The sequence below is a fragment of the Natator depressus genome, chromosome 2, assembly GCF_965152275.1.
Source record: "Natator depressus isolate rNatDep1 chromosome 2, rNatDep2.hap1, whole genome shotgun sequence".
NCBI lineage: Eukaryota > Metazoa > Chordata > Testudines > Cheloniidae > Natator > Natator depressus.
The window spans coordinates 202,264,710-202,290,880 of record NC_134235.1 but is presented as its reverse complement, the minus strand read 5'-3'; the positions used below and the strand labels follow the sequence as shown (position 1 = coordinate 202,290,880).

At 43.4% G+C, this 26,171-nt stretch overlaps 1 protein-coding gene across 1 annotated transcript in view; it reads right to left on the bottom strand.

Moving 5' to 3' along the window:
- Positions 1-23,652, bottom strand: part of SKAP2 (src kinase associated phosphoprotein 2) — a 147,333-nt gene extending 123,681 nt beyond the window's left edge. Inside the window, exons 1-3 of the mRNA XM_074945748.1 lie at positions 23,393-23,652; positions 4,372-4,477; positions 1,847-1,872 (exon numbers count right to left, since the gene is read on the bottom strand). Coding sequence (XP_074801849.1) covers positions 1,847-1,872; positions 4,372-4,477; positions 23,393-23,441 — 181 coding nt within the window. The 5' untranslated portion in view covers positions 23,442-23,652. The remainder of the gene's footprint in view (positions 1-1,846; positions 1,873-4,371; positions 4,478-23,392) is intronic.
- Between the last annotated feature and the right edge of the window lie 2,519 nt (positions 23,653-26,171).

Genomic DNA, 26,171 nt, shown 5'->3' with positions numbered 1-26,171 from the left:
TGCTCCATGGGGATTAAGTGTGCTCAAGGCAATGCTGTTCTTCTTAAAGATTGTATGAACTTTCAACAAACCATATCAAACACACTCATCACTGAAATCAGAGCAGGTCATAAGCATATGGCAACCACTGCACGCTGAATTCTTCAAGTTATATCTTCCTCTGGAGCTAAAGAAACCTCATCTCAAAATTAGTTGAGGAGAAGAAAAAAAATGCACTACCAACCAGATCAATGAAGTCTTTAACAGTTGGAAGGGCACATACGCTATAAGAAGTTTTCTTCAACTTGGTTTTAAACAAATGCAGTAAATAGGAGCTCTGGTCTTTGTAACCAGCTCACATGTTTATCAGTGATCCTACCTAAAGAATTTTGAAACCTTCTGCTTGTTATATACAAATTTGGAAGTTACACATTACAGTATATACACTACAAAAAATACTTTAAAATGTAAAATATGCTTTACAAAAATAAGATACATTTTAAACTGAACAGTGACCCCACCTAATTTCAAAATAAAGCTAAGACATTTTCGTAATAAAAAATACAAATTTTGCATTTATTTTCTTTATCCTTTTTCATTTACATCTGATGAAGATGACCAAAATGTGATTTTAACTTGAGTGGAAGGACTAAGGTATAATATAAAGTGGGGTAATTTAATTTAAACAAACTTTAAGTGCAAACTTTTGATTTTGCCAAACCCAACTGATTCCAGAAAGTTAGGAACCACCACTGTTAAAATGGAAAATTAAAGATATATATATATATATATATATATATATAATTCATTGAAATTATTTTTAAAAGTCTATAGTCTGATTTTAACTGTATTTTGCTTTAGCTTTCCCTAGCTGAAAAGCTGGTTCATAGAAAGTGTCTGTACACTCTCACATTATCAGCTAGCACTAATATTAGTTATACATTAGTATCTCCTGTCTACAGATAGAAGATACCAGGGTTCTACTTTCTGCAAAGAGTGCAACTTCGCATAAGCTTTTTTGACCTCACACTGTGACCCTCATACCAGCATCCACAGGCTACAGGTCATGACCTCATGAATTAGCATCATGAAAATAAGGGCTATTCCTGGTTTAGTTACAGAACAGAACACTGTAGCAATACACTCTTCAATCTTCTCTCTTTCTAGTTGCACTGTGCCGCTTTGCTTACTCCTCAAGAAGACAATACATAATACAAACTTCAGTTTTCATTACTAGCACTCTAAATCTTGTTCTCCTGTGCTAAAGGTCTGATTTCCTTGCTACACTACGAACATATTCATTAAGGGTGGATTAAAAGCCAATATCATATAGTCATTAAATCAACCTATTAAAAAGTAAAATAGGTTCACAAAAAAGGTCTCAAATAAATGATCACTATTAACGTTTGGTTACTGCCAAAGTAGACTGCTTTGCATACACTTTCTATGACAAAACATAAATTGTATAGTTTTAGACAATACTGAGTTTTTGTTCATTAAGTAATCTATATTTAAGACATTCAATGTATATTAAATATAAATTTCCAGCTACATTTCTAAACAAGACCCATTTATTAGTAAACTTTCTCCTATGGTGCATTCATGAAGTAAATATAACCAAGTTATTAAATGAGTGAGGTTTTAGCACACAAATTTTGAAGGAAACAGGAGATTTTTGTAGCTTTTAATTTTTTTGCTCAGCAGGGGGAGCTAGCATCCTCATCCTTGAGAGTCAATAAATGCACAAGCTGGACATTTTATTTTTATGCTTTTAAACACATGTACAGTATGTTTATTCAATTGAGAGTCTGTCAATGAGCAAAGTATTTAAGTCATACCACAGCGAAATAAAATATTTTACAATTACCTTTATCCTGGAAATCTTGAGGGTAACTGCAGGGGAGGGAGGAAAAAAAGACAACATAAAGCAATATGCATTTGGAAAGTCTCAAGATGTGACAAACCCAAATACAGAAAAAATTATTAGTTTCCAAATAACAGTTTTGTGCTATGAGTACTGCTGCTGCAAATTTATATTGCAAAATTTCACCTTTATTAAAACATTTAATCAGCTCTTCTTCCAGTGTTTTTGAATTTGTGAGCATGATCATTAGACATTTTAAAGAAATTTCATGGAATAGTGACAAATTAAAAATGCCACTTAAAAACAGATTCAGGTGTAACAATAAAAATACTTAAAAAAAGATTCTAACACATTTGCTCAAATAGCTTAATTAAAATGAACATATTACATAACATTTACTTTTCCATTACCTTCCCAAAAGTTAATACTATATTTTAAGATGTTTCTATATAAATGAAAGCCATTTATCAGAAGTTACATATCACAATATTTTACATGTTTTAGAATGAACACAATGTGACTGGTCAACAAAGAAACAAAATTTGGATTTGGCTTGAATACTTTAGCAGCATATAAAAAACAAAATGGATATACAGAAGATATTTGTTAATTAAGATATTGATATGCATTTAAATATAATAGTACTTTGAATACATATTCACATATTGTGAATTGTAAGCAAAGCTTAATAAAATTTACCCAACAACTCTTATACGGAATGATACTACTATACCTCTTATACTGAGGGATACTACTTGCTGTGGTGAAAAACTACACGCATTGCCATGTCCCCCAAAGCTATGATCCTTGCAACATACATGAACAAAACAGTTGCAGGGTGCAGTGACACAATAAGATGCAAGATAAATAAGTAAGGGAAGGTCATTGTTATGTATGGCTTTAAGTGGAATCTCAGGAAGCTTGAATTTATTTGAGTAGGTGTAAAAAGGGGAGCTGATCAGAATGACTGGCAAGTAAGATGATCTTAACAGCTGCATTTTGTATGGACCAGAAGGGGTGGTGCAAGTGTCAGGAAACCCACTGAGGTGATGGTGAAAAGCAATGAAAATGAGAATCCAGGAGGCCCTGTGTGAGAGACTTAGAAATGCAAGCAGAGATAAAAGGCTTGATCTAAGAAACATTGTGTAGAAAACAGCAATGTTTGGACCCAGCCTGGATGAGTAGAACCGGTTGGAGAAATCAAAGGTGACTCTAGCAGACACACATTTTGGGGCATGGGTGATAAGAAGAACAGTGGCGTTAGCAGTGATAAAGGTGGAAATGCGAGAATTTGGAAATAAAGATAAGGGCTGAAATCTTGGCCCCACTGAAGTCAATGGCAAAGCTCCCGTTTACTGTAATTGGGGTCAGGATTTCACCAAAAGAGTTCAGTTTTAGCATGCTGAGTTTCAGTTTATGATAAGACATTCAGGAGACGACAGAGAGGTAGAGATGTAGGACTGAATGGGAGGAAACAAGTCAGGAGTGGAGAGTCATCTCTAGAAATGACAGCTAATGAAATCATCCAGGAATGAGTTGTAGAGAAAGAAGGACCAGAATATAGGACAGAGCCCTGGGGGACCCCCATGGAAAGTAGGAAAGAGGAAGAGGACCACCTACCAAAAGAAACATTAAATGAACAGAGAGGTAGGAGAACCCTTAGATTATAAAGATTTGGGGGCCGGTTCCACATCTGCCTCATTAGAACAGCACACTGAGTATACTGTCACCACTCAGTTACAGGATCACTGACATTGTAAAGGAGTGTGACATGAGAGCCAAGGATGAATATCAAGCAGGAAGGAGAAATCACTGTGAAAAAAGCTGTGGAGAGGCTGAAGAGAAGAATAAGGAGTGCCAGAACATATCCTAATTTAAGATACAACATACTGCAGAACAGGTTTTTTTCCAGTACGTGTAAAACTAGGGCCAAATCCTCCTCACCCAGGTAGTTAGAGGGTGGAACTAAGTCTCTAAGCACACTCTCTGAAACAACATTAAGATGACAGCTTTTTCTGGTCTATGCTGCACTGAACAGTTTTCAATATCAGTTTAAAGGAACTTGTTGCTTAAAATTATTTTCAGGAATGGTTAAATTTCCTAGCATAGACAGGGCTAAGGAGAGACTAGGTTAAAACAAACAGATGTTGAAGTCAGTGGACAGAGTTATGCCAGCCTACATCAGCTGAGAATCTGGCCCAAAGAAAATAATCATGCAACTGCAGCAAGCATCCTGGACAAGTTCTTCCAATATTACTGTTTTTACGTTTTAAAGACCTCATTAGTCAGAGGAAGACAGGTCCTGGGCCAAGAACCAAAGCCCTGATCCCACAAAGGAATCCACACAGGCAGACACCTTCTGCCCCCATTCCCCACTGAGATAAACTGAATCCTGTGGGGATTCAATTCAATTCACCCATGTAGATCCCTTTGCAAAGTAGCCATATAAAATTCCTTGTTAAAACAGAGTAGTTATCAAGAGAGCAACAAGCAATTACTAATAAATTAAAACAGTAAAGATGACTTACTTAGCCTTGACCTCTTTTATCTTCTTAATAAGAGCATCCTTTTTTTCCTTTGCTCTCTTGGATAAATTTTCTCCTTTGAGGGTATCAGATATAAATGTGTCAACATCTAGAACATGAAAAAAAAAGGTTACACATTATAAGGGAAAAAGTGATAATCTTCTGAAGATAAATATCCCCATGTTGGATTGTTCTGATATTATCACTTATGAAGAAACCTATTTTATCGGTTCTATGTATAACATGGTTGAAATATTTCAAATTCTAAAACTGGATAAATTTGCTCTCTGCTCTACTTATGCTTAGCACAGCAAATGCTGTTTTGACATTTGGCATCATTAAATGAGCAAGAATTACAAAAGACTAAATAAACCGTGGTGCTATGGCAAATACATTCTACCACTTATGGTATAAAGCTAAAAGAATAAACAGCTTTTGTGCATAGATTACAATCATATTATTTTATACGTTTAAATTTCAAAAAGTGGCTGAGTCATTTACAACATTATAGCAGAACCAGATGAAGGTACTACTGGTATGGATCAGTTGCTGGTTCCTTATAAATTCCATTTTCAGATGTTTATACATTGCTATTGTACCCCATATTGGGCTAATAATGGATATCCAAGGCCCGCTCCTGCAAATGGTTACACACGCGCTTAATGTTACACAACTGAATAATCCTACTGAAGACAACAGAACTACTCATGAGCTTACAGCATCTGTGCACTTGCAGAATCAGGGCCCAAGTTATGAGCTGCAATATACCTTTTTTATTCTTAAAGCAAAAGATAAACTGATTATACTGGCATTTAGAAATGAACTGTTTAAAAACAATATTGTTTTGGTTGTGTATTTTCTCCCATTCCAACTAAAGAGGTTTGATCATTCAAAATTCATACCCATTTCCCTATTCTTTTTTGTTTTCAAAATGAGTATGTTATTGCATATTGAAAAAGGCATGAGAAAAACAGTAAGTTTACAATATTCTATTTGCATGCTGAATTAACTACAGCCTAATAGACCTAATCCTGCCATTCTTCCTTACGTTAAACTCCCATCCACTTCAGCGGGCATTCTGCAGTCCCTACTCCTTAATGTGCTCAAAAGTTCCAGTAACATTGCACCAGGACTAGATAATCCGGACTTTCAATGCAACTTCACTGGAAGCATCTCAAAACGCCTACATGTAGTAACAAACTACACTGTCGGGATAGCAAGGTCAACCACCATAAGGATTCAAACTGAAAAACACCCCACATGGTATTCCAACAGCCATAATATAAGTGGTTTGTGGATATAATAGAGCGTCAATGAAAAGGCTTAGCATTGTTTTAGTGTTTAGTATTTCACAGATTTCCATAATCACAGCTGCTATGGAAGAGCTATTTATATCACACCAAAACTTAACCTATATGTCTAATCTGAAAGTTACTACCATAAATTCAAACAGCACTTGCTATGTTAAATACTTACCACATTTCGGTATACACAAAGAGGGCCAAGTTCTTCCCCACCACTTATACACATGCTACTGCACTTAAATGAACAGCACTGCATGCATGTAAGTGAAGTAAGAATTTAGCCCATAAGATGAAAGATCACTCATTATTTCAGTCTCATTATATGGCTCACACAAAGCTGGGTTAAGGTTGGAGCATTTTTGGTATATAGGAGAGTTAGTTGCAGAATGTAAAGCAAAAATTCTACTTAAATTTATTTTAAAATAAAACTTTATACTTAAATTCCCTAACTTGAGTATTCAATTACCTATTTTAAGTTTTCATTATGAAGACAAGTTTAACTAAGCATGATCCACTTTGCGTTTTGTGCTGCAACAGAACAAATTAAGCCAAAAAATTCTTGCTTTCAAAAACTGGTTTAGTCACTACAACAACGACAAATGTAGCCATGCAATTCTTTATTTAGAAAAAAAGAAATTACCATTTTTAGGAAAGTTGGATTAGATTCCTATCATCATGCAATATGTGGCAAAATCTTGAATCTGTAAGGTTTTTGGAGATCTGAACAAGTGCTTTTCACCCAGAAGTGAACAGAGTGCCCCGCCACCCCTCCAATCACATGCAGCAGAGCAGCCCTTAGAGTAGCCGAGTCTCACTCCTGAAGTGCTACCTTTTGCACAAGGGCAGAAACAAAAGGCCAGTGAGTTATTGTAGTTGCAAATCCTCCAGGCCCACTCACAGAAACTTGAGCAGCACCTTGCCCTAGAGTCTGTACCCTTTCACAAGCTCCAAGGATCCTGCCCCTCTTGCTCTGAAGTGCAGTTGGGATGCTGTCCTGAGGAAGAGTCCCATGAAGTCAATGGGCCTGATCCTGTTCCCACTGAAGGCAGCAACAAAATAGCCAATGACTTCAAACAGGAGCAGCAAGTGTTCAGCAATTCTCAGGATCAAACCCCAAAGGTTCTACTGTGTGCAGGGGAGGGAAGAAATGAGCTTGGTGAACCCTTTGCCTTTTATGTATTTACTCAACAAGTTAGCAGCTTTGAAGTGCTATTTAGATAGCAATATCCAAAAGTCCAGTGTCGCTGGTCACTTTTATAAACAGAAAGTGATGTTTACATTGTAATCTTTAAACCCTTCATCTAATTCATTACAGCACGAGGCCTCTGCAGCCTCCAACTAAACTCTGCAGGCCACCTTACTTCTCGTTGAATTCCAAACCTAAGCAAAAATACCATCATCCAAGTCACTGTCTGACAGATGAGAACATGTGCTGCAATTAGTGAGCAACAAACATCACTTACGGCTAAGGTTGCCCTGCGTCCAGTTTTCGACAGGAAAGTCCAGTCGAAAGGGGACCTGTTCAGTGTCCAGTGAGATGTACTGACCGGACATTAAAAAATCCGGTTACCGTATGTGGGTGGGAGGCGCCGGGTCATCAGCCGGGGCTGCCTCCTACCTGCATCTTGTGGGAGCCAAGGGAGCCCATCTTGGAAGGTGGGGAGGGTGGAGAGGAAGGAGCAATGGGGGAAGGGGGAGAGCAATGAGCGATCGGGGTGGGGCCCCGAGGGAAGAGGTGAGCAGGGGCAGGGCCTCAGGGAAGAGGCACGGCAGGAGGATGTTCCGGAGCTACTGTTGTAGTGTCCAGTTTTCAGAAATTAGAAAGTTGGCAACACTACTTATGGCTTAGGATATGCAGTGTACCCAAACGTGCTGGGGACCAATGTCTGTACTGTGGATACAATGCATCCTTTTTCGACGAACTCTGAACGTGAAAGCAGAGATGAAAATAAAGTTTGCAACCTCCAAATAGTATAGAAGCAATGCAGAAATGGATGCACTATCTATTCTCATTGTGAGATTTTGCAAAAAGTCAATGAAATTGTGACAAATCTGTTGTTTATTGATAACAGCAGTGACATGGAAGAGAGATCTTTCCCAATGGGAATATAGATCTCTCCCTCCTGTGGGCTTTTGAGGTAAGCTAAGATACCACAGTAGATACTATTCACCTTACACCATTGTTCACCTTCTTATGCACAGAAGAAAAATCAAGTTGCATTCAGAAGAGCTTCAGAAGAGAGTCAACTCAAACCATATTATGGCACAAGTTCCTATAGTTTCTAACAAATACAAGTCTTCCTTAGAATTGCTGTTAATATTTGCAGACAGAGCTGACAAACAAATGCTCTGTCAAGTTCAAAACAAAAATTCCAACTCTCTCTTCTAGGATGCTAAGGCAGAAACCTGATACAAGCTAAATTTCAATGCCAGTATCACAGTATAGCATATTAAAAAAGTGTAACGCACACTCAGACCTTTCAGCTGCCCACGATTATGTATGCCGTGTTGTAGCCGTGTTGGTTCCAGGATATTAGAGAGACAAGGCAGGTGAGGTAATATCTTTTATCGGACCAACTTCTGTTGGCGAGAGAGACAAGCTTTCAAGCTAACACACAGCTCTTTTTCAGGTCTGGGAAATGTACTCAGTGTCACAGCTAAATACAAGGTGGAGCGGATTGTTTAGTATAAGTACTGTTATGAGTTAACTACTTATGCTAAACAATCTGCTCCACCTTGTATTTCACTCAGACACTCTGAGTACATTCCCCAGACCAGAAGAAGAGCTCTGTGTAAGCTCACAGGCTTGTCTCTCTCACCAACAGAAGTTGGTCCAATAAAAGGTATTACCTCACCCACCTTGTCTCTCTCATGATTATGTAGAATGTTCTGCATTTTGGTCAAATCTTCCTTTGTTGCATAGCTCCATAGACAGGCAATGCGATGCCGACACACAAGACACAGACTCCCCTGTAGAACACCTGTAGAGTAAAGTGCTCTGGGTTGGGATCCAGTAAGCCTTGAAATCTAAGCACATCTCTTCTAGTCACTGCTGTTTGTATTTCTATGCACTTCATAGTCTTTATTACTGAGCAGGGCCTCATACCCCTACATTTAAGAGGGAAGCAAGTATCATCCTCCCCAGAGGCCATTCAACACAATCTGCCACACTAGGCAAAGCTCCAACGTACCGCCCCTCTCCTCATAGGCCTAGGGCAGCAGATTAGGCCCAGCTAGCTAGAGCAGCCTCCGATTCCCCCATTCCATAAAAAACCTAACAGAGATGTTTTGCTCGAGATCATTTACGCTGGAACTGAGAATAAAACTCAGATCTCTAATATGACAGATACAAGTCTCACCCACTTAGCCATACTGCCTCTTGGGCTGAATGAGCCAATGCTTGTAACTGCTACTCTAACCACTAGTTCATTCTCCCTTCCCAAGGGCAGGAATAGATTCCTGAAATCCTGACCCCCAACATTCTACTGCTGTGTGGAAAACAGCTGTGTAATCCACTGGCAAAGTATACACCACATCCCTCAAAAATCTGGTCCACTCAAAGAATATCTTTAACTCAAGCATTAGAGATGGGGGTGACCAGGCGTCCAGTCTTCAAACGGTGCACCTGGTTGAAAAGGGAAGCTGGTGGCTCCGGTCAGCACCACTGACTGGACCATTAAAAGTCTGGTCGGCGGTACTGTGGAGCTAAGGCAGGCTAGTCCCTACCTATCCTGGCTCCGCGCTGCGCCCCGGAAGCGGACAGCAGGTCCGGCTCCTAGGTGTGGGGGCCACAGCTCTGCACGCTGCCCCCGCCCTGAGCACCGGCACCACACTGCAGGGACGGTGCCTGCAGGTGAGAGCAGCGCACAGAGCAACCTGCCACACCTCCGCCTAGGAGCTGGACCTGCTGGCCACTTCCGGGGCACAGCGCAGAGCCAGGACCAGCAGGAAGCCTGCCTTAGCCCCCCTGCTGTACCACTGATCAGGAGCTGCCAGAGGTAAGCCTGTACCCCAACCCCAAGCCCCAACCCACTGCCCCAGCCCTGAGCCCCCCCAAACCCAGAGCCCCCTCCTGCACCCCAAACCACTCATCCCCGGTCCCACCCCAGAGCCTGCACCCCCAGATGGAGCCCACACCCCCTTGCACTCCAACCCCCTACCCTAGCCCAGAGCCCCCCCAAACCTTGAACCCTCTGCCCCATCCCCCAGCCTAGAGCCTCCTCCTGCACCCCAAACCCCTCATCCCTGGCCTCACTCCAGAGCCCGCACTCCCAGACAGAGCCCTCACCTCCTCTGCACCTCAACCCATAGCCCCCTCCCACACCCTGAACCCCTCATCCCCAGCCGCACCCCAGAGTCCATACCCTCAGACAGAGCCCTCACCCCCTCCTGCCCCAGCCCAGAGCCCCCTCCCACACCCTGAACACCTCTGCCCCACTCCCCAGCCTGCACTGCAAACCCCTCATCCCCGGTCCTACCCCAGAGCCTGTACCCCCATACAGAGCCCTCACTCCCCTCCCGCACCCCAAACCCTGCCCAGTGAGTGAGTGAGGGTGGGGAGAGCAAGCCACCGAGGGAGGGGGAATGTAGTGAGTGGGGGGCAGGGCCTCGGGGAAGTGACAGGGAGGGGGAACGGGGCCTCAGGGAAGGGGTGGGGCTAGGGTGTCATTTTTGTGCAATTAGAAAGTTGACAACCCTAATTAGAGGTCTGTGGTGAGAATCTGAAGGTCCTGGATTCAAACCCTGCTGCTGACGCATGTGGGAGTTCCTTATGGTTGCACATGATGGCATCTCTGTTTAAATTCTTTTAAAAACAACCAGTTTAATTCAAACAGTGAGAAAGCCTCTTAAAACAGGTTTTATAGTTAAACAATTATAATTTGTCAGTTACAGTGAGACATGGAACAAAACACAGCTGTTGCCCTTTTCAGTCATTATTCTCACACATTTTGATTGCTTCTATCACACACTGACAGACTAGAGGGCAAGAAGTATGCACATGCTATATAATCCATATTTCTGCAACAAAAAGAGCCAAAGGTCCTCTGCTGACAGTTTATATTTAGCACTATAATTATAAAGATGAATAGACATGGAGAAACTATTCCACACCAACTTATCTAAAAAAAGTTAACATACAAGCCCTGAAATAATTAATGTTAATAACAGTGTTTGTTTTGCTACTGTTTATATTTAATTATCTTAACCTTGTCTGAAGTACTCTAGAGAAAAATTATTTGCATGCTGAAATGAACGCTAGATGCAGCACTGAAAGATCTAACTGATAAGATCTGACTCACAAATTGCTGTCAAAAAAGACTTCAAACTGATAGAAAAGAGACAGGGGACTAAAATATGGTACTAACTCATTTGTAATTAATCAAATGGTTTATTTAGTTTAAAACTTGATTGCCAATAGGTATAACCAATCAAAATTTTAACAGACATTTTTATTTTGTTTATATTTTATATTTATCCTTTGTGTAGAAATGTTTAAGTCAGAGTTATTTTTGTTTGCAATTATCAATATAAACACATAGTGAGGACTTGGGCATCACAGTATTTCAGTGGGTCTACACAGGCAAATTTGGGAATTTTCCAATTTCTGGAGGCAGAATACAAACAGAAGGCCCAATCCCTCAGAACCTCATTCATGCGAGTGGTCAATGTCTTATGCTGAGGAGTTTTATGAAGTCAACAGAATTATTCTTGTGCATGAAGTCTACTCACATAAGGTTTTTCAGGATTCAGCTAAGAAAACTATACAAATGGGAAAATATAAAAATCTACAAATCACAAAAAAATTGTGGCCGTCTGAACATGTTTCTGCAACCTAGCTTTCAGCTCTGCAATGATACAATCATTTCATACCTAACACAGCTGTTTGCATTGTATATTACTAAATCGAATAAATATCTGCTGTACTTGAAGTAAACATATTATAGATATACTTTGGAAGTATGGCCAGCCACAATCTCTCTTAGTAGCACTAGGTCTAATTTTAGGAAGCAATTAACTAAGCTGACTTCAGAATTTGCACAGAAATCTACTGATAAATTGACTTTAGACCTATTGCCTATCAGACAACAATCTCTGAAGCTGCCTCTGCATTTGTGCTATAAATCACGATTTGCAATGCATTCAACATTTGCTCTTTTCCCTCACAAGGAAGACCATCGGATGGTTTGGAAAATTTCTTCCTAGAGTTTGCTAAATAAATATGGGATCACATTGAACATGCTACTTGTCATGTTTTGATTTACATTTGTATTTATACAGCAACAATATATCTGTTACAAAAGAAGAATGAAGACAGACTTGCAACTGTAAGACAGCTAGCCGAAAACAGTGCATTAGTATAGCCTGACAAGTATTTAGACCTTTCTTTTGCCACATAGAATCTTTTATGGGCAGTCCAGTTGTATCTTAAACCACCATAAGCAAGACCATCTTTCTATATTACTACCAACATAAAATGAATTTATTGATAAAATAAACAACCAGCAATTCCCTTCAATGATTTTACAGAGCAAAAGCTCACCTAGATTGCTCAGATCCTCAACTGAAATCAAACAGCTAGGACATTTCAAATAAATTACATTCAGGACAAAGTTCTAATCTCACCATATGGTGATTGGAACATTTTCTTCTCCACACCCCACGCCCCTCAGAGATGACTGAAGATTAGGTTCTAAAATATTAAGGAGTTCTTGAACAGCAGCACACTAATACAAATCAAGATCAGTTTACAACATGATTCCAAATGAGCTACAGTAAACAATCTTAAGGATTAACCTAAGATTTACACAATATGCCACATTATACTGCATCTATTGTGGTTTGTTGACATGTGATTAGAAAAGAAACGTAAACTTAGTCAGATGAGAAAGATAGTTTGTCTTTTTCAATTAACGAGGCATGTAAGTGAGTAATGAGTATATAAAAAATAGTCTATGTCATTTTTATCACTCACATGACACTTATTCTCAAATTTATGGCAGACACAACTGAACAATGTTTCAAATCACTGGAGGCTATTTCTTACCAGGAAGCTTGTGTAGGGCTCTTTACCTCACTGTTTCCAGGCCCATTCCAGTACTGTTCAAATGCATATTAACAGCTGCAAAGACATGTCTACTCAGATGTGCACATAACCCTGGGATTCTTTTACAATGAACATTAATTTCAGCAATATCAGCCTGAAAATTATGCATTACAATAAATAATTGTATGGATGTTTATGTTTTAAAACCAATGTACAAAAATTATTCTGAGTTTTTTTATGATAGGGAAGGGAAGGAGCATGTCCAGCAACAGCTGATGAGGAGGTAAGAGAGGGATGACTGGTTTCTGAGGACAGACGAAGAATATAACTGCCGCAGTGCCCAACAGCAAAAAGTAAATATGATAAATTAGACTTCCTTAATCCATGCACCTGATCCACCATCTTGTGCCTCATGTGTCTTCCCTCCCTATGATGCCTAGTCTTAGGAAGCTGCTTTGGGATGCTGGATAAATTATCTTCATTTGAAGAAAAAAATAAGGGACTTGCGGTGAAATGTGGCAATCTGGAAAAGATGACTAGAAATTCAGAACATAAAGCTGAGTGATAAGCAGCTGCTCAGGAGAGAACCTGGGAGACAAAATCTTGTAGTAGATTTTGATGAGGAATTTTTGTTCAGTGGAAGAAATGCCGCAGAAAACGAGGGGAACGGGGAAAGAAATCAGGTACTTGGCTTTCTTGACATCCTGAAAAGGATGAATCTTATTGTCAAGCTGTCTGGAGTGGCTCAGGAGCGTAAGAACCAAACTCAGGGCAGACTGTGAAGAAGTGGAGCACAAATCCCAAATTGGTTGTGAGTTTTACACTTAGATGTCACCAACTATCAAATGCGAACTCCTCAAGCACTATAACTGCCTTACCATAGAGTCACAGACAGTCCCCTTGGGTACTCCAGTCCACCCTGCCACGCAGGTAAGCTTTCAATATATTCACATCTACTGTTTGCCCTCCTCCCTGCCATGGGGGTTTCCTTATATCATAAGTGACTTCATTCCCTCTATCACCTCAAGGTGTCCTTCCCAAAAATCTTGCATTTTGTTGTTCTTCTCTGGAATCAACACTAACACCAAATCACCTATGTCAAAGATCTTTCTTTAGCATGCCTGTCATATTTCTGAGACACCTGACTCCTTTCAAACTTCTGTATAGAGACTAATTGTATAAAACAGGGGTAGCCAAACTTACTGGCCCTCCAAGCCGCATATGACAATCTTCAGCCCAGAATGGGCTGAGCTGCTCCCTCTTTTATCCTGGTTCAAGCTGGAGTATGCCCAGCAGGGACAAGGGGGCCTGGCCTCCTCAGCCCACAGAGTGTAATTAGCCCCTGCTGAACCAGTGTGGGGTAGGTACACACCGTTACAGGGATATTCCCCTCTCCTTGCATAACTTTTCAAGTCTTTTCTGTCAAGACCATCATATGACTGTGATTCACTCACTGAGTCTATTCTTTAGCCTTTAAAAACTCTCAATATCAAGTTAAAACTTCTAATAGTGCTGGGGTACGAGCTATAAACCCAGCTGACTTGTGGCATGTGAATCCTGCCAAGACTATACTGGTGTCTAAGCTGTCTGGAGAGGCACAGGAGAGTGAGTACCAACCTCAGGGCAGACTGTTAAGAAGCAGGCCACAAACCCCAAACTGGTTGTGAATTCTATACTTAGATTTCACTATCCACGTATCAAGTGTAAACTCCTCAAGCACTGTAACAGTCTTAACATGGAGTCACAGACAGTCCCCTTGGGTACTCCTGTCTATCTTGCCACTAGGGTTGCCAACTTTCTATTTGCAGAAAGCCAAACAACCTTGCCCCACCCGCTTCCCAGCGGCCACGCCACTGCCCCACTGCTTCTCAGAGGCCCCGGCCCCTACTCACTCCATCTCCCCCCAGTCACTCGCTCTCCCTCACCCTCGCTAACTCTCTCATTTTCACTGGGTTGGGGCAGGGGATGTGGTGCAGGCTCCGATTGGGGGTGCAGGCTCTGGGGTGGGGCCAGGAATGAGGGGTACATGAGGGGGCTCTGGGCTGGGGTCGAGGAGTTCAGAGTTTGGGAGGGGGTTCCAGGCTGTGGCAGGAGTGAGTGGGGGGATATAGGTTCTGGGCTGGGAGTGCAGGCTCAGAAGTGGGGCCAGAATTGAGTGGTTCAGGGTGCAGGAGGGGGCTCCGGGCTGGGGCAGGGGTGCAGGATGGGATACATACTCTGGGCTGGGAGTGCAAGCTCTGGGGTGGGGCCAGGGATGAGGGGGTTAGGGTGCAGGAGGGAGGCTCAGGGCTGGGGCAGGGGTGCGGAGTGCAGGAGAGGGTGCAGACTCCAAGAGGGAGTTTGTGTGCAGGAGGAGGCTCAGGGCTGGGACAGGGGAGCAGGAGGGGATTCAGGGTGCGGGCTCTGGTTGGCACTCACCTCAGGCAGCTCCTGGAAACAGCAACATGTCCCTCTGGCTCCTAGGCACGGAGCAGTCAAGTGGCTCTGCATGCTGCCCCCGGCTGCAGGCACTGCCCCTACAGCTCCTCTTGGCCACGTTCCCGGCCAATGGGAGCTGTGGAGCTGGCGCTCGGGGCGGTGGAGGGGCAGCATGCAGAGTCTCCCTGGCCGCCCCTGCAGCTAGGAGCCAGAGGGACATGTCGCCGCTTCCAGGAGCCATGCAGAGCTGGGTAGGGAGCCTGCCTGCACTGCAACCGGACTTTTAGCGGCCCAATCAGCGGTGCTGACTGGAGCCACCAGGGTCCCTTTTTGACCAGGTGTTCCGGTCAAAAACCAGATGTCTACCAACCCTACTTGCCACCCAGGCAAGTTTGCCTTTTTGACAGACAGTCCCTTACACTTTAAAAAAAAAAAATCACAACAGTATTCAGCTTACTCCCAGTCCCAAAGGACCAGTCACTTATCCCAGGTCAATTGCACCTTAGATCCTATACCAAACAACACCTGCAGCCAATCCTATTATAGATTTAAGTTTCAAAAGGTGATAGAAGCGGCTGTAATATGAAAGTTCTGTGTGTCCTCAAGGACTAACCTAAACGAAGCAGCTGGGGATCCCTTGCTTATGCATAGAAAACTTGCCCTTTCAAAGTCCAAGCAACATAGAGATCCAGTTTCTTCTTGTCAGGGATTTTTATTCCCTTCCCCCAGAGTTCATGCTGATGGGAGGAGTCCACAGGTATGTCTCCTCTTCATGGGTGTGGGGGGGAGCTATTAATAAAGCCTTTGTTTTTTGATGTTTCACAATGGCTCATTTGATTTTGGTGGGCAGGACCTAACCTCTTCAGTAGAAAGCCAGAATTTTACATGACTTAATGCTCCTTTCCTGTTTGATGACCTATACAATTACAGAGGTTTACAATGCAAACACTCAATATAACCTAATACCATGGGGTACAGATGTTATAAGTGAGATTACTATATGCAGCATCCTACAAGCACTTCATAAAGTCTAAACAGTAAACACATTCTTAGAAACTTAACATCCATTTTAACAATGCTAACACACAAATGAGCCAGACTGGTTTCCAGCTATGCATTTGTCAATATTCTGTTGAGGCCTAGGGGCCTTGGCATGAGCTGGCACTTGGTCTGCCAGAGTCATACTTAACACATTAGTTACAAAAACTTCTTTAACTTTTTTAATATTAGAATAGAGAAGTTACCATTTCATAGGTACTTACAGCACATGAAAAGCTGGCAGTACCCTTATTGTAACCCTGGACATCATGAGTACGAGACACAGATCACTTATGCATTGCACAGGAGCAACAAGATCTCTTCAAAACTGAAACAGAATTCTTTTCTTCCCAGACTGAAATCCCCATTACCCAAAACATCTAAAAAACTCAATGAAATTCAGAAACTATTTGCAATCAAAACCATGGAGGTAGGCATTCTGTACACCATAATTTGTGGAGTAGGTAGTAGCAGAAAATGGACAATTGTTGGGAAGCAGACACCTCCAAAATAACGTCTGGATTAAGCAGAAGCCAAAGTTTATAGGATGTGAATCAAAGAGTTATGAGAAAATAAAATCTCTTTCCACTAATATGGGTCAACAATGAAGCAAATGTCATTCTTTATGCAAAACGTATTATAAAGTTCCATCATGCTTTCAAGGAGCACCATGACCCTAAATTATAAGGAATATGGTAGCAAGTTCTATATTTCAGTTGCCTAATAGTTTTCATTAGGAAACATTTGACTTTTTTAGGGATGGTTTAACACCTCCAACGTTTGCAGATGTCTTTTGACATTCATCAGGAAGAAAAAGTCCTGGTGCTAGAGAAATGCCTTTTCTTTACCCTAGGGAATTCTCTTAAAATTTGGCTGAAAAAATAAAAGTTTTAAAACTGCAATTTCCCTTCTGCTGTTTGCATAGTGAACACGATTTTGGCAACATAGCAAAATAACAGTTTAACATGAATATTTCAGACGAAGGCCAGGCCCACATTGCCACAGAAGCAGCAGCACCAGCTGATACTGCACTGGGAACCCCAGGAGCAGACAACTTCCCCAAGAGAGGGAAGTGGAGAGAGAGCACTATACTGGGCCCCGCCTCCCCTTATGGACACAGAGCATGGCCCCACCCATCTCTGCCCCTGTGGAGGCACCACACAGGTAAAGAGCTCATCACCACCACCCCCACACAGAGTAAAGAAAAGAGAAAGAATTCTGGACTGGGCTTCCCCTGGCCACCCCTTGCAACAAGCACATTGCCACAGTGGCCCTTCCTCCTACTTTACAGAAACAGCTTTCTCCTGCTTCCAACCAATGTATAGTCATTCCTGTAGCTCACGCTGTTCTGCAATGCTGAAGGTTCAGTGTTAAACCCTACCAATGATACACGATGGCACAGGTTGAACAGTTGCTCACAAGATAATTTTTTAAAACCTTTTTGCATTGAAAAAAGAGATAAGAATGTTATTTAGGTTGCAAAGTCAAGCATTCAAAAGTTAGGAAATAAAGTTGACTATGCAACTTAATTCATTCCTCTTGTGTGTATGCATTATCACAATCTTTAATTACATAATCACGTACTATTTTTCCAAGGGACCCCGACTTATTCAGTGTACAAGATAAATATACACTGTACAGTGCACCAATCTGGGTTATGAAGTGAATGAGAAAGTTTGTAGGATCTCTTCCTTTGTTGCAGAAGTTGGAAGAAGTGTGTAGAAAATGAGGCTAGAGACAACTGGGTGGAAAGGAATGGTTCCGTGGTTAAAGCAAATGAACGCCAGTCAGGAGAACTCAGTTCTATGCTGTCTCTGCAATAGGAACTCTATGTGCTTGTGAAAGTAGAATGAATTATATTGAAATTATAATTCATTAAAGAAATGCTACTTGAAGGGTTTGTTGAAATATAGTTGTCAGGAAGAGAAACATTAAGGAGTATGAGACAATGGGTCTTCAAACTAATTAACTTAGAGCTCCTACTGAGCTAGGAGATTGGTAAACGTTAGTATGCAAATAAGATATGTATGTGTATTTGTCAGTTTCTGCTTCCTTTTGTCTCTTATATTAAATTGGCTTTGGCTTAATTGTATAAATAAGTTAGAATGAGCCTCAGAGAGGGGCTCACATATCTGGGTGCATTGGCAAAGCGCTTTGCTAATAAACAGAGTAGTCTGACAAATTATGTGAGTCCTGAATCTGACTTTGACATGCTGTTTTGCAATTTATATAGCCTGAACTGTTCATAGGTAGTCAGTCCCTGATTGTGTTTCTCTCCCTTGGGGTCTGATATACAGAAGTGCTGAGCAGTCACAACTGCAACTGAAGTCAATGGAAGCACCTCTCTGACAGTAAGGCAGCATGGTCTGGAGAAACAAGTACATGGTTTGGAGACAGAGGGTTTTGCATTCTAACCCTGGCTCTCCACTGATTCAGTGTGTGGCCTCAGACATGTTTCTTTCTCAGTTTCCCCATGTGTAAAATGGGGATGATACAAAGATGAATTCATCAGTATTTGTGAGCCATTTGAACACTACATTAATAAGCACCATAGAAAAGGCAGAGGCGAATAATGCATTGCAGACTTTGGATGGTGTGCAGTAAATAAGGTAGGAGTTACTAATTTAATGAAGATAAAGATACTGAACCGCTGCCTCTTCTCTCAACTACCGCCTAGACAGTGTAGAGAATGAGGCTAGTGTCCTGTGCAAAAAAAAAATAGTGTGTGATCATATAATTAAAGACAGTACCATAAAGCACACACTGGGGTGTATGGGGGGGGTGAATAGAGATTGCTTGTGCAACCTCAGCTCTGGTATTTCCTAATTTTCAAAGTGCTTAACTATCAACTTTGCAACTTAAATAACTTTTAACACAGCTTTTTTGTATATGACCTGTATGAAGTATCTGTTGGTATGGCGGGGCACTGGTACTGCCAGGGTTAACTCCACCCTTTGGGCCAAGGAGGCCACGCCCCCTCAGCCCTGCTGGTCATGTTCCAGCTGGAGACCAGGTATAAAAGAGATCAGCCCAACTCAGTCAGGGTAGACTGTTGAGAAGGGAGGATATATGTTGTATACTCCAGACTGGGAAATACTGAGGCCCTGGGTAGTAGAAGCCAGGGGTGCTGAAACCCAGGTGAATGCCCAAGCTCCTGCAGATCCCCAAGGGGTAATGGAGCTGCTGGGAGCCACACAGGCTGAGGAGCCCAAAGAACTTGGAGATGCCAGGACAACTGCACCAGGGACAGGGTAGGAAGCAGCACAGTACACTAGTCACTGTGCTGGGTGGTGTCAGTGTGTTTTGGATGGGTTTCCCTGCTGACCCACTGGTGAGCACACTTGCCACTACCAGGACCCTGAGCTGCGATTTGGTGGAGCAGGGAGGGCCTGGGTCCCCCTACCTGGCTGCCACCCACCCCCAGGTTGTGGCCAACTCCCCTGACTGGCCACTAGGCCACACAGCCCTGAGAGGGCAGTCCTATTGACTTACCCCTAGGCCACACTGTACCAAGACCCAGGATGATTGCCAAGATTCAGCTGTGGGGGAAATAACCCTCACCCTGCTCCAAAAGGGGATGGGCGTGCTTGCCCTGTGACAGTTGGGTTGCTTAAATAAGCTGTGTGCTTTTTCTAGAAAAAATAGGATAGGAGTGAAGTTTTCAACTGAATAGCAATCGATGCCCTCAAGTACTCTGATTAAACCAGAGTGTGAATGGGGGTTGGTGTATTAAACTGTAAATATGTCTTCCACTGTAACTTAAAGATCTAGATATTGTTCTTGTTGTACTAAATTTTAAACTCTTTTAAGAAAAGTTTAAAAACACACATCACTTTGTCCTTAAACTTGTTTAACTGAAGATAGTACTTGTAAAGAGTACAGCTTCATTTCACCATAGAAGAACTAGTTTCAGAGTAGCAGCTGTGTTAGTCTGTATCTGCAAAAAGAAAAGGAGTACTTGTGGCACCTTAGAGACTAACATTTTTAAAAATCTAAAAAACTGTAACCCAAGGGTATTTTACAGACTAACTAGGTATTTATCGACAGTCAACTTTGCATTTCAGTCACTATAATCAATGAGACCCTCCATGTACAGCTGACCCCCAGCCTGTACAGGAGAGGCCTCAGCTGCCCCTGGAGCACTGCCTCATTGAGCCTTATAGAGGCCTCTTCAAGCAGTCTGTGCTGGGGGAGAGAGTGGAGACTAAATAGGATGGGCGGGGGGGAAGAGGGTGCACATTATTAGAAGAAATAATACAAACTCAGACTGTATTGTCTCATCTGCATAGATCCCCTTAGAGATCTCATGGGCAGCCATGTCCAAGAGGAGTTCCCAGCAGCACTTCAGGAGGGTGGAAGCTGCAGGGTGTCCAGAGGCAAAACTTTCATGAGGATGCCCCTGGGTCCCCTCCTGTAGAACCTTGTGGATCCCTGGAAATTTTCCAGGTTTGGAGCCTGCAGCCTATTCCGGGGGTGAGGGGGTTAACAAACCTGCCCCTGATATTACAAGGTAATTTCATAGAGATTTCCTTCCTCCAGAGGATTTTACTGCAGAGCAAAGGGGTTCTAGGCCAATATTTTTTACAAAGGTTAATTACACTCAGACACCACATAGCCTTAACCTTTCTGAGTCTACTTTGCAAACCTGCCTCCTTAACATTAAGCACCTAAATAAGTAGCCTGATTTTAAGTGGTACTGAACTAAAACTAGTGGGAGATGTAAGTACTCTGTCCCTGTGAAATTCAGGCCATTTCTTCAGGTGCCCAAGTGTGGATTTAAAGCACTAGAATGTGAAGAATATGGTCTAAGTGTCTTTACCACGGTCATGTGGAAGTCTGTCATAACCACGAATAGAAACAAAGTTCTCCAGTGCTTTAACCACTCAAACTGAAGCTGTTTTTTCCAAAGCGAATTAAAAAATCCTGAGTTTTGAGATGTATAACTTACCCCAAATCAGTAACAATAAGCTATTTAGTGCTGAGGGGAGAGGGAAAAAGGAAATCAAGTACACTAGCGTAAATCTTACGCATAACAAAGTATGCCTCAAACCATTCTAAAGCCTCTTTTATGTAGACTATTGCTGGTCATCTTCTGTGGTGAGAAAGTATTCCTTAGTAGTCAGTTCATCACACTTCATCATGTCCATATAAACACCTACATAGCCACACCATAATCTCTCTTTCATTTTATTGAAACAATAAGTGATGCACCAACACAGTAACATTTGAATTAAGCCAGGTGATCTAGGACTATATTGTTTTCCTATGAACTAATACATTTTTCTGTTTTATTGGTTTTGGGACATGTTTAAACTGCCAAAAGGATCTCTAGACCAGGGGTGGGGAAACTTTTTTCTATCAGGGCCACTGACCCACAAAAAAAAACAATTGTAGACCACACAGGGGGAGGTACAGAGGCTTGGGGCTCCCTGCCTGCCAAGGCTCCACGCTGCTCCCAGAAGCAGCCGCCATGTCTGGCCCCTAGGCAGAGAAGCCAGGGGGTTCCTGGCCAATAGGAGCTTCAGAGCTGGCAATGGGGTTTGGGGCAGCACGCTGAGCTTCCCTGATTGCCCCTGCTCCTAGGGGCCGCAGGGACATGCTGGTAGCTTCCGGAAGCCGCACAGAGCCAAATGGACTTTTAACGGCCTGGCAACCCTAGCTTCCCCCCGCAGTGGGGTGAAACAGTGCTCACAGCTCCGGCCCCGGGGGGGGGGGCGCCAAAGCTTGGGGCTTCCGGCCTATGGCGCGGAGACTTGCCACGGGCCAGATCTGGCCTGCAGGCCGTAGGTTCCTCACCCCTGCTCTAGACCAACTATGTTCCTCAAAGATTTAGATGAGGTACCTTTCAACTCACTGGTTAGGATCCAGCCAAGTTCAGTAGTGACCAAATTTTGGTCACACGATGGCTGCTTCACTATCCATTCATTCCAATATAAGCCCCTAATTGGTGGACAGGTTTTTACATCACTGTTCATATCCTTAGAGAAAAGGAGGGTGAGGTAACATCTTTTATTGGACTGACTTCTGTTGGCAACAAAGGGCAAGTCTAACTTACAGGGCTACATCAACACAGTTACGCTGCTATAGCATGTCTGGTGAAGATGCGCTATGCCTTCGTGAGAGTGCTCTCCCGTTGGCAAAATTACTCCACCTCGGCGAGAATCATAAGCTATGTCAGTGGGAGAGCATCTCTTGCTGTCATAGCACCGCTGTGGACACTGCAAAACCTGTGTGGCTCGGGGGCCGGAGGCGGTTTAACCCTCCGAGGGACATAAATTAAATGGCACTGTAGACCTGCCCAAAGACAAGCTTTTGAGCTTTCACAGATCTCTTCAGGTCCTGGGACCAACATGGCTACAACACTGTTAGTACCCTTGTCAGTTTCAGCAAAGGGGCCATGCATCAAAACTGGCATGAAGACTGAAGAACCATCTCACCCCTAGTTTCTCTCTCCAAAATAAGTGAAAGCACATTATTGAGCAGTTGCAGGAAAGTGTGCAGAGAGACATACATGTACATGTTTGAATATTATTTGTAAATATAATCTAAGCAAACAATATGTAAAAATGGAAAATCAGGAATAAGTAGACAGAGTATATACTGTGTGTGAGAGAGCGAGGAAGTAAGAAGCAGACCTGTCCTTCCTCATTTCAGATGTACTGAAATAGAAGGCAGATAGATATTTTATTTTATTTTTTTTTAAAAAGAGCATAATCAAAGTAAACAGATCCTGCGGGGGAACTTTAAATACAGAAAAAATAATTGGGAAGGAAAAGATTATAAAACTGCACAAATGAGGAGTGGCCTTTTCATCATTAAATGAGAAACTACTTTCAGAAATACCACAAGCCCCTAAAATAAAGATATATTTTTTTAAATTTACAAATTAAAAAAAAACATTTTTTGGCATCACAGATTCTTACCACCCTGCCACCTGCACCACTACTCTCCTCTCAGTCCTGTACTCTCCCCTTCCAATCACCAACATTCCCCCCTGCTGCAAGCACCACACTGGAAGCGTGTGATGACAAGCAAATACAGAAACGAATCGATCCATCTAATAAATGCAAAATAACCCACCATTCCCTGAGGTGCAGCTGCCACCCTTCCTTCCCACCCCTTCTGCTCCCACCACACCTCCTTCCCACGCCAGCCCCCCATGTCTGCTCCTCTGCCCCAGCCTCACCCCCCACCTCCTGGGAGCCCCCTCCCGGGTTACCTGCCAGGAGGCTGACGATGTCCTCGGGGAGGGAGGGTGGGCTGCGCATGCTGAGCGAGGAGGGCAGGGAGGGCAGCTGCTGGCCTCGGACCCAGGAGGGAGGAAGTGACAGCCCCGCCCCCAGGCTCAGCAGGGGGAAGTCATTGAAACCTCAGGAGCAAGACGGGGCGGGGCTGCTCGCTACTCTCCTCTCTCCACTTCAGTTCGGCCGCGCATGCGCCTCCGCCTCGGTCAGGCTCAGGGTTGTGGCGTTACACCCGCTGCTCGGCTCCCACTTAGCCCTGCCCCAAGCGGAGCTGGCGTGGTCCCTATCACGTGACCACAACTGCCTCCATTTTTAATGTGGGCATAATGTTCAAAGAGGCCTGAGCGGAGGAGCCGTCCCGCTATCCTAATCAAAGATGGCGCCCAAGCCGATTCATTGGCCTGCCGCCCGCTGGGACGGGCTTCCGTCGCTGATTGGTTCATTGTTTCCGCTCCCTCCCCCCCGCCCCGCCCATAGCGTTACTCGGGTCTCCCGTTTTGCCTCTCTGTGCTCCGCCCCGGCTGTAAAGCGCATCCCGCCAGGCAGAGCCTGACCGCTCGCTTAGCCGCCCCCCCAGGGCAGGGGGCCGGGAGCCGGGGCGAGAAGGATAGAAACGGGGGAGGGGGGAGGAGAATGGGCGGGCAGAGGAAGAGGGAGGCGGGGGTAGGCGGGGAGGGAGGAACAGGTGCAAGGGGGGAGGCAGGTGCGGGGCGGGGAGGCAGGAGAAGGGTGCAGTGCAGGAGAGGAGGAGGGGGGTGGGGAGGGAAGGATGAGCAGGGTGCAAGGGAGGAGGGACTGAGACTGACCCAAATTGTAATCTACATTTCTTCACTCTCTGTGCTGGATTGGGGGATGCACAGGCATCTCTGCTGAGAAGGAGGAAGAGAACAACCATTCTGACCTTAAGCACAATCCTAGACCAATGGCTCTCAACCTTTCCAGACTTACTGTACCCCTTTCTGGAGTCTGATTTCTCTTGCATACCCCCTCCTCAGTTAAAAACTACTTGCTTACAAAATCAGACATAAAAATACAAGTGTCACAGCACACTATTACTGAAAAATATCTTACTTTGTGATTTTACCATATAATTACAAAACAAGTCAATTGGAATATTAAATATTCTACTTACATTTCAGTGTATAGTACATAGAATAGGGATTTAAAATGTTACCCAGTTAACCAGTAAGCATTAGTGTTACTGGTTAACCCGCCTTAACTGTTAACCCCCAGGGCGACCGCCCGCCACAATCACAGCAGTCCTGTGCTGGCCAGCTGCCCCACCAAATCAGAGCCGTCCCTTGGGTTGGGCGAATCAGGGCGACTGCTCCAGGTCCTGTGCTTTGGGGGCCCCTGCAGGCCGGTGCAATTGTCTGGTGCGGTTGGTCCCGGAATTCATAGGTACAGGAACTATGGGAACGTGTGACAGGGGTCCCAGCTGGCGGCCCCATGCGACTGGGGCTCTGCCCAGCCACTGATGCACAGGGGGCATCCAAGCCTGCAGGGGCTGATTTGTCCTGGGCCCCGCACCCGTATAGGGAGGACCCTGCCACGGACCCCACCAGCCCCACGCCGGCCTGCGCCCCACCAACCTCAGCAGCCCTGCGCCGGCCGGGTGGATCAGCCACGCCAGCTAGACAGAATAGCCCCCGTCACGCTGGCCGGCCAGCCGAAACCAACCCGAGCCCCGCTCCCTTTAATCGGTTAATCGTTTAAACTATATAATTTTAAACGGTAAACTTTTAAAACTATATTTACATCCCTAACATAGAACAGTCTGTGAAATAAGTCATTTTCTGTATGAAATTTTAGTTTGTACTGACTTTGCTAGTGCTTTTTATGTAGCCTTTTGTAAAACTATGCAAATATCTAGATGAGTTGGTACACCCCCTGGAAGACCTCTGTGTACCCCCAGGGGTATGTGTACACCCCTAGTTGAGAACCACTGTCCTATAGGTTCCCTCTTCCCCTCTTTCCTTCAGCCCCAGGTTCAGATGCTGCTCTCAACAGTTTGTGTGTTCAAAATTGGGCTAGACGTCTTGCAGGAGCAAGATCCTCCCATCACCACTGTCATTTCAATGGGACTACACATTTACTTAAAGCCAAGCGTATGTGTGTATGAGACCTTGCAAGATCAAAGCCTGATTGCCAAGAATGTATTTCTCTGCACTTGGGGGATTGGACTCAGTATTGTTTCAGTGGTTTCCCCCACACTTTAATTACACAAGACAGCTCATTTCAGTTACATCTGGTTTTCAGAGCAGTACAGCTTTATAGCCAGCTTGACTGAAGCACAACCAGTTAAGTAATTGGCCTGTCTAATGTTGCACAGTGACTTTAATCTTCTAATTTCAAAATAAAATAATGTGTATATATGGATCTTACCTTTATATATTTGTGCTGATGGTTAATAAATACCTATTACTCTTCTGCCATAGGCATATTTGTGTTTTGTTCATTTTTCTACAGTGGTGAGAATAACTATTTGTGCTTATGTTAGTGGATACATTTCAGATGTGCAGATTTGGGAAGTTGACATAAGGATATAAAGAACAGGAAAGGGGAATGCAGTCTAATGTGTTTGCCCTTCTTGGATTAATCTTAATCCCACTTTCTTTTGTTGACTTTCCCACTCTGTTCCTTTCTTCTCCAGAAAGAAGCTGAGCATGGCACTTGAACTCCAATGTAGTTTGTTTTGAGTTCACTTTTCCTGGTAATTTATTCCATATGTTTTGCCATTGTATGAGTTTTGCC